We start from the raw sequence: 12194 nt of genomic DNA on the forward strand, positions 1-12194 counted from the left end.
GTGCCCTGGCGGAGCGGAGAGCGCTGGCCGTGGTGGGGTGGGCCGCGGTGCCCGGTGGCGTTTTCCCCTTAGTCCGGTAGGCCCGAGTACATCCTTGCCCATAGGGTGTTCCGAGCTGGGACAGGAAAACGGGTGGCAGAGGGTCACAGTGGGCTTCGTGAGTCCTGGGTCTTGCTTAAAGTGCGAGGGTTTTGTCTGCATCCACCGCTGCCGTGCCAGCGTCCCACTCGGTGCCGAGTGGAGCCGCACGTTAGATGATTCCCCAGACACTGACGCGGAACTGATCGTCTTACCTATTCCGGGACAACTCTTCCTGTGAACGGGGACCATGCGTCCTCTTCACAGCAGGCTCAGCGCTGTCTTGTCCGGATGATTGAGGTGGCAGATGCAGAGTGACGGGTAGCATGCCTGTGCTTACGATAATGGCAGGTTGGGTTTTTAAATTTTTTTTGGAGGATTTTGTTAAGATATTCTAGGAAGAAAAGGATGGGGAAGAAAATGAGGAGCTTAGGAGAGACAAGAAGCTTAGTATTCTGCTGATGCAGAAAACTTAACAGAAAGATCACACTTTCAGAATCTGGTCTGTTGCGCTGTCACTCATTTTACCTGGGTGAGTGCTGTGACCACCTTGCCAGTTGGTGTGCTTTACAAAGCAGTGTAGTAACACAGATCATAGACTTCATACTTGAAAACACAATGCTCTTCCAAAACTAGTGGGTTCTGAGAGTTTCCACACTCACCGTGGGGTCATCAGTAAATGCAAAACAGGTGTTTGTAAATTCACATCCTTGTTTTCTAGTAACTTCCCTGGGAATAAAAGCATTCAAAGAGATTTGGAGCCAGGGCTGAAACATATTTCTTAGCCTCTTACAATTTCCTTTGTAATAAGCCACCTTTGTAAACGGCCTCTGATGTATAAAGTGTTGTTGAAATAAAGAAGTTGTCTTTAAAATGTCTCTGAGTATTTAATTAGATAGTCATACATTTCCAGTTATGCAAAATCCTGTACCAATTTGCTTATGCAGTTTAATTTCACCAACAGACATCAAATATTTATATTAATAATCAGTGATGCAAAACAAACAGCAGTATTGGGGGGGGAGTGAAAGGATTTTTTGTGCTCTTTATTACACATCCCTATCCACATCTTGATGGGGATGCAATCCTTAACCTTTTATCTATGGACAAAAGTAGAAAAGGTTCACACCTTTAGCTATAAATGACTTCCAGTTTTCTAGGTCACCTGGGCAACGTTTTCCTTTGCCTGCTGCTGTCTGTTAGTGTTGTCCTGTCAGGGATGCTGCTGTTACCAGCTCAAGAAGCTTTTGATGTGCACTATATACATCTTCTTAATCAGTGTTTACCTGCTACTGACCTACTGGACCTTAGTCTCGGTGACTATAGTAAACACGTGCTAATATATATTGAAATGTTACTAGCTAGTTAACAGTTAAACCTCCTGCCAGATCCTGAAGATTTCTTTGCTATTTTGTGGGAAGAAGCAGGTATCTTTGCCTACATTATGGATAGCCATTTTTTGCCCCTTTTTTATACGAGGGGAGAGGTATAACTTGTTTATAAAAATCCAGCCTAATATTTAAAATAACTGTTCAACGATGGTAAGCAACCAAGGTGGAAAATGTAAGAAATGAATGTATTAATACTGAATATAAGACTAAAGCTTGTATGTAATTAATCGTACAATGAAGAAAAACATTATATAATTTTAAACAGGCCCTAAGACCATATACTTTAAAACTGTTTGCTTGGTTTTCCTTTAAAATAGGAGGAAGGAAATGTAAACTTTAAAGCGTGATGTGTGCTGCTACTGATACACTTTTATAAGGGATTTTAAGTGCTTGGCAAAAGATTTTTCTTACTTTGAAACTTGTTAGAATTTCCTTGCAGTGTAGACTGAGTGTGATACGTGTGGAAACTCTTTATGTTGGTAGTTTCTGGGTTGGATTAGTAACTGTTTCTTACCACGGTCCATATTACTGATGCTTTAGAAAAAAACATGGTTATGAGCTTGCTCTGTATTTTTTCTGTATATTAAAAATACTTCAGTGTATTCATGGTAAAACAATATATGAGATAATGCAGGAAATACAAAACCTGTGCAACTCAGGTTATAGAAATTTGACAGTTTATGAGAGTGCAGTCAAGCCAGTGATAACCTGGCCTGGACTGTGAAATGCAGGAGTTTATTAGCATGTGTGGTCTCGAGCTGTGCACGGCCCACATGAAGTGACATGGCCCTGTGTGGCTATACCGCTTCTAATCCTGTGGGCTCAAATGACTGCAACCGACCTTCAACTGCAAGTTTAGTAATCCCCTGTGGTTATGTCTACCGAAGATTCGGAATCTTGCAACATGTCTGAATGATGATACTAATGTGCTACATTTTGTCCTTAGTCATCTTTCTCATTGAAGTGTTATGCCAAGACAACTAGTGTATCTTTTACAATTATTTATGTCCTTTGTTATTTTTGTTTTGGTTTTACAGGCCATAGTTAGGTCTTTATATTTGGAGGGCATTTTTAGTCAAGTCTCTGTTTACAAACACACTAGAATTACCAGGTTGTCAAAAATAAGTGGATTTTAGCTTATCTAGAAAGAGTATTTTGCTGTGCTCTGGGGTAACAGTTGCATTTTATGGCACTAAAAAAAAAAAAGCTAATTAAAAGCAGTATAAAAATTTTCAGATTTTACTCCACTTTGCTGAAGATTTAAAATAGGCAATCATTTGTGTTGAGAGTCAGAACATACACAATTATAGATGGAAAATCTGTTTAAATTCTTGAGTTTTTCATGTATGTCATAAGTCTTAATTATATTTGTCATTTCACTGGCATGTAGAATAATTGCTGTTGTTTTTCTAATTTAACATAGATAATCTAAAAAATACAGTCCTTTCTCTGTACTGTATTTTGTAAAATACTAGGAATAACTTTTTATTAGATTTTCTGCTGCGCTGATGCTCTTTTCATAGCTATTTGCGAACTCAGTTACTGAAGCACAGCAGATGAAAAGCCTTTGGGAGAAAAATCCTGATAATCAAAGTAGTAGAAATAAATAACTTTTTCATAGTGTTCTGCAGTCAGTGAGGAGTTAAGCTAAAATTTAGAAACGAAACCCTCTTTTTCACAACATGAAGAATGGTTCTTTCCAGGTAAAATTTCTATGGAATGCGTTCATTGGGAATAAAAATACTTGGGTTTTTTTTCCCAGCAGTAGGTTATCTGTGACAGATGGCTTTGGATAAGAAAACACTTCAAGGCCTGTATAAAGTGAATTAATTCTGACTATATTCTCATCTTTAGGAAGAGATTGCAATGAACATGTAGCTAGTACCTGTGCATTGTTTAATCTTCCTTGGTGTGTGAGCTGTTCTGAAGCTTATGGAGGCATTCTTACATGAACCAGTTAGAGCTTTCATGTTTTATACTCTATGGATGGTCCTAGTTTACTAAGGAGGAACATTTTTTTTCCTACTTTTTTATTATTATTGTTATATTGAATGCATATATAAAACCAGAATGATTTAATAGATAAACATCTTGTTATGGAAAATTATGGTGGAAAGCTTGGTGAAAACACTCTCCCCAGAGTTGCTCAACTTTGGTGCATTTCTGTAGATCTTTAATTAGATTGTATCTAGAGATAAAGGTAATTAGTGGTAACTAACAAGACAGGAATGTAAAAAGATTTTAGGTGTAAAATGTCTCCTTATGAATCTCATCTGAATTGATACTGGCATAGAGTATGTAACTTCTGTTGGCAGGAATACTAATGTTGACCCATAAAATCTTGAATTGTGTAGAGCTTGACTACCACTAGCTGTAGTACTGTTAAGTCTGGTCAGTAGAATACCGTTAGAGGAATACAAGCTAGAAATATGCTTCTCTGCATCATTTGACTGGATTCCTTTTCATATTTCCATGCCTTTATTCTAGGCAAAAAGGATGATTTAAAAAAAAAAAATTATCCTTGAAGATTGTGGAATATTCTGTAAAATAGTGCTGCAAAAGGAATTTGGTTTACATTTAATTTGATTTAATGTATTTAACTTTTAACATGTGGGACTAAATTCAGGAGCCTTGGAGTCAGGTGCGTAGCAGACTTCCTTCCCCATCTCTTCCATCTCTCAGTGTAAGACCTGAGAAGAAACTGCAGTAACTATCGGCCAGTTGAAATAGTTGAACTCTGAGTTCAGACAGGCTTGCTGTCCCCTAGTTACAGTAACTGAACCCGAGGAAGTGAGATTTGCTGCCTCTTAAATCCCACAACTATATCACGTCTTCCTTTTGCGGCCTCGATTCCTTGTGTAAGTAAGGTGTAGGTGGGAGCGCACCTGCAGGGCATCCTGCCTGCCTCTGCCTGACCCTATCCTGTCTCTGTTCTGTTTGTAAAGTGACCTGTTGCTGTGGCAATGTTTGTGACATCACCTGTTCAATGTTGCACCTTCAGTGCAGGGTTTGGTAGGAGAGGAAGGGAGCCGAAGAGAACCAAGCTCTTGTTTCAAAACACACACCTTCCGTTATGACTAAGTGTGCCAAGAAATATGGAAAAGCAACTGTCAGGTAATTGCATTTTTATATAGCAGATATATTTGGAAGCTTTCTCTATGGAGTTTAAACTCACAGTTTAAAATTGAGGGTCAGGGAGTTGCTTAGTCTTCTATGAAACTTACCGTACTTTTAAACCTGCAAAGCGAGAAGAATCGTTGTGGGTCTTAAGCCATGAGTAGTTTACAGACGATTCAAGTGTAGATCCCAGCCAGGGGTCGGTATCTCAGAAGGTTCAAGAGGGCTGTAGCAGCACGTGGCTGCTGATCAACTTGAGCCTTGCCCAGTGGGAGACGTGAGGCACGAGGGACCTGCTGCGGGCAGTGCTGGTGGGCCGCTCCGGAGCGCTGCGCTCCCAGCCCCGCTGTTGACGCTGCACGGGACCCCAGGGCTCTGTGCTTGTCTTCTCGTGCACTCGTGTGTGTGAGAACCATTTCCAGAACTGCCCCTCCTTGCAGCTTTCCAAAGTACTTGTTGTAGAGCTCCTGGCTGTATGAATGAATATTTTAATACGGGGGAACAGGAAGAAAGGACTTCAGTTAATCTGATAGTTTTGAGAGAAATCTGCTTATTTTCTGTTAGTTGTTAGTTGTCTGCTCTAAATATAAAACAGTCTGGAATTGCTGTTTTTTCCCTAGGTGCCTGATATACCTCCCTGTGCTGCATTATTCAGATGTGTATGTACTTACTTTTAGACAGATGACCATGGAAATGGTTGAATCTCAACAGGAGGACAATGCAGTGGATTCTGTGCCAGAGAGAGATGTTGGTCACCTTCAGAATCAGCCAGGCCGAAGTCAGATTTCCCCAGTATCTGAGGTAAGTTGAAAGGTGGAAAGAAGAGGAGAATCAATAAAGTGATACTCAGAACTGCTATGATTTTTAAATTTCTGATTTGTATGGAGTTCTTATGTTCTAGAAGTCGTCTTATTAAATAGGAAGAATATAGCAAAGGTGTGCTGAAAACTATGCCTGCTATATTTAACAAAGGGCTAGTATAACATCAGGTCTGTTAAAAGGTAACACTTTTAGGAGACCGGGCTTTTCAGAATGATCAGTAGGCACTTTTTGTTTGGGGTTTTTTTTTCCATGTTTCCAAGATTGTTATGTTTGTTATGGAGATGGGAATAGGGTCTTAAAGAGTTGAGGTGGCTGCAAGATCAAACATAGCTAAAATGTGTGTGTATCTTGAAGATGTGTTGTATAACAAAAATGAAAAATGAATAAAAATAGCCGTGGTTCTTTCCTAGTTCTGGTTTTTGTACAGAACGTGTTTCATCTTCTTGCAAGTACAGTTTTAATGTGTGCTTGTTTTGTTTCATCCCTGTGCATCCAATGACAGTGTCTGGAGTTCTAAAAATATGCTTTACGTGTTCTGTATGGTAGTCGTACCTGGATTCTTCTTCGGTAGTTAATGGATAAAAGATGACACAATAATAAATCTCAAGCATTAAAAATATGCCCTGAAACATTCAGCGTGTGAGAGAAATAGTGTTCTTGCCAGTATTAAGATTTATAGCTTCAGGAAGCTGTATAGACCACTTAGAAGGATCTTCAAAAACCCTGTGTGAAATAAAGGAACTGATTTTTAAAAAATGTCTTACAGAATGTCTTCATCGTCAGAAGTTAGAAGTTACTCTGTAAGATTCCTGTCTGATCTAGGGGAGGGATGCTCAGTTATTTGATGCCACGTACTTGGAATGTTAGATACTTGATTTACATTATAGGTCTATTTTCAAAACTGAATGTAGCTGCTTTTTGTCGGGTCTTCAGACACAAAGTAGGCTGCAAAATATTTATGAATGCTTATTTGTTGTTTTTGTTACCTATAGCATTTGTTGTTTTGATACTGGCAGCATTGGGAATACTGTTTGGTTTTTTTCTTTAAGAATGGAACATGAAACCAAGAATTTTATTTGGTTTGCTCTGTTGATGTCATCCCCTCATTTCTTCTTTCTTCAAATTTTGTGTTTTAACTTCATAGGATGATTTATGTGTAAAATCTATTGGCTTGTGCAATAGTCTCTGAAGAAAATACCTGTGAATTCTGTCACTTGGAATTTTTAATGTTGATCTAGAAACAAAGCTGTCGCTGATGCTGTAGGAGGGCTTCCGCCGGGTGCCCAGAGAAAACACTTTTTATGTTTACCTGCATTTAATGCTTGAGTACTGTGTGTGAAGGTTCAGCCATACTGGGCATGGACATCAGGTCTTTCAGTTAAAACAAATAACTCTGAAGAACTGATGGATCTCAGACAATTAGCACTAAAGTGAAACACATGCACTGCAGCTTGGAGGCTCAGGGTAATAGTCAGGAGTTTGCATCTGGGAGTCCCTCTCTTTGGTCAGGTGGCCTAGAGAGCCGGCCTGGACCTGTCAGAGCAGCTCAGCGCTCGTAGCTGGAGTCGATATCCCTCTCCTGGGCCATGTGGAAAAGTGGGGTTGATGCAGTTGTGCCACTCTGTGAAAAATAGAGACAGGCCTGTCACCTCTACTGCCTAGGAGTGTCACCGGCCTCCGGGCTGGCTGCTCCCCTCACTGCTGCTCCCCGGGGCCTGCAGGCCGCACCGCTGCCCTCCCTGCCTGGGGCAGCTGGGAGTCTGCGCCCACCCCCTTAGCCCCTTGAGGCTGAACTGCCACAGCATTTCTTTTGGTAAAACAGGTCCTGACGGAAAGTTTATTGCTGAAGGGCTTTGTTGTGACATTTCTTTGGCTTAAGATGAGGAGGACTTTCTTACCTTATGTTCCTACCTGGCAGGCTCTGAAGGTGAGACGCTTTGTCATGGTGAGGGTTAGAGGTGGACGTTGAGAGGTTAACCCCTGCGTGAGGCAGGGACCTCGTGTGGGACATCTGTCTGCTTTTGCTGGTGTGGGATGGGAAGCTCGGGGTGTTTCTGAGGAATTCGTGGCTATGCTGCTGGTCTGGTGTCTGTATTTTGGCTGTTACAGAAGGGCACAGATAGCTCCTTCTCCCTCTTTGGCCTCTGGAGGAGTGCAGTTAAGAGAAGACAACCACTTAAGTGACTGAAATGTACCTTGCGCCAACTTCCAGTCATCTCTCCTACTAATTCTCTTGCAAAAGTGCGGAAATAAGAGCAAAGAATGACTCGGTTCTTACCGAGAGGTAAAATGCCTGGTCACTGAAACTGAGGGCTCCTTTACAGACATCTCTGTGGGGTTTTTGTTTGTTTTTTTTCAGGCAAATGTTTGTTCAACCTGGGTTTTGTTCAGTCAGAAGTAAAGCGTTTTAATACACTATCTTTTAATACAAAATTTGTAGTTTTCTGTGTATTATCAAAGAACTGCAGGATGGTTGAGGCTGTTGGGGACCTCTTGAGATCATGTAGTCCAACCCCCCTGCGCAAGCAGGGTCAGCCAGAGCAGGTTGCCCAGTGTGTTGTGTGTCCAGTTGGGTTGTGAATATCTTCAAGGATGGAGTCTCCACAACCTCTCTGGGCACCTGTGCCAGTATTTGACTGCCCTCACAGTAAAAAAGGTGGGTTTTTTATGTTCAGATGGAATTTCATGGTTTTTTGTTTAATTATGACTTTGGCTGGGGAACGACTAGCAAAATGCTGAGGGATACAACTGCATAGGAGGTGGGGGGTTTTGTGGGTTTGTTTTTCTCTCCTCTGGAGTTCAGGCTTTTTAAAGAAATACCTGCCATTTAGTTTCAAAAAGGCGGACAAGGTATTCAATAAGATGATAATCTCTAGAGGGCAGACATTGTTTTGTGCTGAAGCATTCTTAATGTCTTCCGTGACAGGAGGGAGAGGAGACATTAAGAATGTCTGGGCAGGAGCACTATGGATAACCTCCAGTGCTAAGGAGGGCCTGTTGTGGTTTAACATCAGTCGGCAACTGAGCACCACGCAGCCGCTTGCTCACCCCCCCCCCCCCCGCGGGGGGGGGGGGGGGAGTGTGAGCGAGTGGCTGTGTGATGCTCAGTTGCTGGCTGAGGTTAAACCAGGACAAGGTTAAAAAAAAGTGAAAGCTCTTCAAGAAATATGGAATCTGAAGAAAATATGTTAAGTTGTCTGGCACTTAATTTTTTTGTTAAAGAAGTTTTAGAACTAAACATCAATAAAGAAAAAAAAAGAAAAAAAAGAAAAAAAAAGAAAAAATAGTTTGAGATCATTCATTCCTTAAGAGGATTCTTTGAAAAAAGTATATAACAGCAGTAAACAAAATTTAGGCAAGAGGGTAAGTAAAAGCTATACCTAGCAACAACTAAAACATCGGTGGGTTATCAATTTTGTTCTCATCCTAAATCCAAAACACAGCACTGTACCAGATACTAGGAAGGAAATTAACTCTATCCCTGCTGAAACCAGGACAGGGCCTATTATACATTATTAGTAGAGAAAAGATAGCGTCCTTCCCTGCCCCAGCTTGTGTAGTGGATATTGCTATATACTCCTACAATTTTTTAGTGATGAAAGTAAAATTACTTTTTCTGCAAAAGCAAAAATTAGTAACTTAGAAACTAGCAAAAATGAGATGCATCTTTCATCCATTGAGGCAAAATTGACAATTTCTGTCTTTAAAGGATTATTTTTAAAATAAAATTAATTAATGTAGAATAAGATTGCATTTATAGTTGAATTTCTTGGATTATTTTTAAAATAAAATTAATTAATGTAGAATAAGATTGCATTTATAGTTGAATTTCTTGCATCCCTCACTTTCAGCCAGTTAATGAATTGACACGGTATTGTTCTGGTGATCCAGCCACCAAAAGAATTAGGTCAGAAAATATTAATTTATAAAAATTTTGGTGGTTGTCTTTGGAAGCTGTTGGAAGCGTACAGAGCACCTGTACAGAAGCTTGGCACCTTTTCTTCAGGGAAGAACAAAGGTGCAAGGTGGAAACTTTCTCAACCTGTTTTGAGATGGGCTTCATGGGTTCTGTCTCACATGCACAGATGTTATATTAATACAATATAGGGCTGTTCTTAAAAGGAACTTAATTTGGATTGAAATATTCTGGTAATGTTGATGATAGTCAAACTTGTATCTTGGAACAGTTACATCTGCATTGGTATTCAAGGAGAAATTAGATGTTCTTTTTGCAGGATTTCTAGAGGCCGTATTGCATTCTGTGTTGCCCTGTGCTCAGCTACGGTAAATATAACTCTAAAAATGTAAGAGCAATGTACTTAGACCTTTTTCAGATTTGACAAAAATACTTTCAGTTGTGGGTTTTTTCTTTAAACCTACATCCTTGATGGATTCTTCTTTGAATCACTTTTTGTAACTTTGTCATGTTCTGTCTATCAATAGAGCTGTCTGCTGGCTTGGTCTGAGATACCATCTGTTGACCTCTCAGTGCTGGCCCTGAACTAGACATGGGTCAGGATTTACAGTGTGAGAACTGCTGCCAGAGAGAGCACAGGGAGTTTTCCAGAGCCTAGAGTTTATAGCTATTGCAAGCTGGGACTGCTCAGGTTTAGCACTTAAGGGGTATTCTCCTTGTGGGCTCTTGGCATCAAACTTTTGTGTTAAATCTTGCTCCCAACAGATTGAGCCCTGTGGAAGTTTGCCAGGCCGTTGTAAATACGGCTCTAAAACTAGCCTGCCAAATGCAAGTCCAGGACATTTAGCAAAGTTGATGTTAGAGCATTATAAACCAGCTTTGTCACCATTTTGTGCTTCTTCAAGGGTATGCTGTCACCAAATGCCTGAAATCAGCCTAACCTTGTCTTCCTTAAAACTATGTGCTGCTTTTTTGGCATTAGCTTTGGAATTGACCAAAACTTCCTTGTCTTCAGCTTTTCCTCATAGAGGCTACTCGGTGCCTGAGTGTGGTGAGTCCTTTGCCCTTTCATTAGGTGGGTTGGCCTTGTCTTTTCGTTTTCCAGAAGTACTTTTCACTTTACTTCTGGAGTCCTTGTGGTGTTTAGATTCTACAGCAAGGACAGAAATCAGATGGAGCTGTGCACTGCGTACTTCATATCGGCAATGTTTAAGGTATGAGGGGTTGAATGTGAATGTAACCTTTTCCCAAAAAAGCTGTCTGACCTTGGGTGATGAGAGTACGTACATCCACAGTATAACTGTTCAGATGGACAATGCATCTTGAAGTCAGATAACTGATGAGTAACCTCTTTCTCTGAAAGAATGCATGCACCTCAGTATGAAGATAGTTCGTGATCTTTTTTGCTGGCTACTTTTCTCTCCCCTCTTGGAAGAGGGTGCACTTATATTTCCAAATGTATGAATTATGGGACCATACTGCTGTGATTGAATGCATGGTTGATATTTGTTGAAGCTAGACTTGACTGCTGCATACCTAAGAGGATAGAACCCAAAACGCCATTACAGCATCTGAAGTCTCTTTGCCATTGCCAGGGACATAACCCTTACGCTGTTTAACCAGGTGCTTACTGTGTTAAGCTTCCCCTCACCCTCTCTGTTCCTGAGTTGCTTCTGTGGATTGTTTTCAGTCATTGTGCCAGACAGCCCTTGAAGTAATAATGTTAAAGGTAGCATTGCTCATCACTGATGTCAGAAAGTAATTTTTTTGCCAAGTCTGTTTCAGTCAGCGTTTATGCATCATAGTGTCAATAGGTTCTAGTATTTCGGTTAACACGGGAACATTCAATTTGAAAACATTGCAAAGGGAAATTGTTTTAATAATTTATATAATTTAATAATATATAATATTAAATTATATAATTATAATTAATAATTATATAATTTAATAATGTCTAATATTTACAAAAAAGATGCAGAATATGAAGTTGGAAAGATTTTTTTTTTCCAGTCCTAGTTAACGAGAAAACAAACCTAATACAAAAGAATCATAGACGTTTTAAAGTAAAGTTTGTAGGTTACACACTTTGGATATTTGTGGAAACTCAGCAAACAGTGATCAAATCAAATTGGGCTGTTTAAATATAAATGAACAAACACATCACTTTTGGTTTGATCCAGTTTTAAAATACTACTGCCTCCTCCTCTTCCCTCAGCCCTACCCCCCATTTAATCTCTTATCTGAATTAATGGGAACAAAACAATTCTTCCTGTGATATTGTAAACTTTAGTCTAAAAGAGTATTAGCTGAGTGTGGTTTTCTTTTTTTTTTCTTGTGTAGTTACACTGAATAAGGAGCTTTTAAATGAATGTAGTGTTTCTTAATCTTGAGTACTGGATTACTTCCTGATTATATGTGCCTGACCCATTGTGTACTAAGAAGAAACTCATAAACCATTCACCTTGTACTGTTTTGTGTGTGTTGTACTCAGAAAGTTCTTTCTGATACAGAGTATTGTATCAGATTGCAGCTCTCACGAAGATAGCAGTAAATCAAAAGGTTTGGTGAAATTGCCTTTGTAATGTTTTGAAAAGTTAGCGTGCTTTGTAAACATTTAGACTGCTCCATGCTCTTTCCTTGAAGCTTGGGTTTAGGATGATGTCAGCTTTGACACAAAATAGATCATACCCTTCAGATCTTCGAGACTTTCTAGATCTCAATCTGAAATACCGATTTCTGATAAATTTCTGATAATATTTGTTTTCTAGATTGGGAAGAAGGTTTGTATGTCCTATTTACATGTTGCCATTTAATGCCATTTAAGGAATGATTATTTCTGTTTCGGCATTAGAAATGCCCTCAATTGTTCC

General features: G+C 39.8%; 1 protein-coding gene across 5 annotated transcripts in view; it reads left to right on the forward strand.

Moving 5' to 3' along the window:
- The first annotated feature begins 4512 nt into the window (after window positions 1–4512).
- The window catches only part of CREM (cAMP responsive element modulator), a 31344-nt gene continuing 23662 nt past the window's right edge, over window positions 4513–12194 (forward strand). For 4 of the 5 annotated variants that reach the window (XM_009325535.1, XM_009325536.1, XM_009325537.1 and 1 more), the window contains exons 1-2: window positions 4513–4583; window positions 5264–5387. In XM_009325535.1, the coding sequence (XP_009323810.1) occupies window positions 4543–4583; window positions 5264–5387 (165 nt within the window). In that variant the 5' untranslated portion in view covers window positions 4513–4542. Of the gene's footprint in view, window positions 4584–5263; window positions 5388–12194 lie in introns of those variants that run through there. The other variant, XM_009325539.1, reaches the window with a different exon arrangement.

The sequence above is a fragment of the Pygoscelis adeliae genome, unplaced genomic scaffold (assembly GCF_000699105.1).
Source record: "Pygoscelis adeliae isolate BGI_AS28 unplaced genomic scaffold, ASM69910v1 Scaffold175, whole genome shotgun sequence".
NCBI classification, from domain to species: Eukaryota; Metazoa; Chordata; class Aves; order Sphenisciformes; family Spheniscidae; genus Pygoscelis; species Pygoscelis adeliae.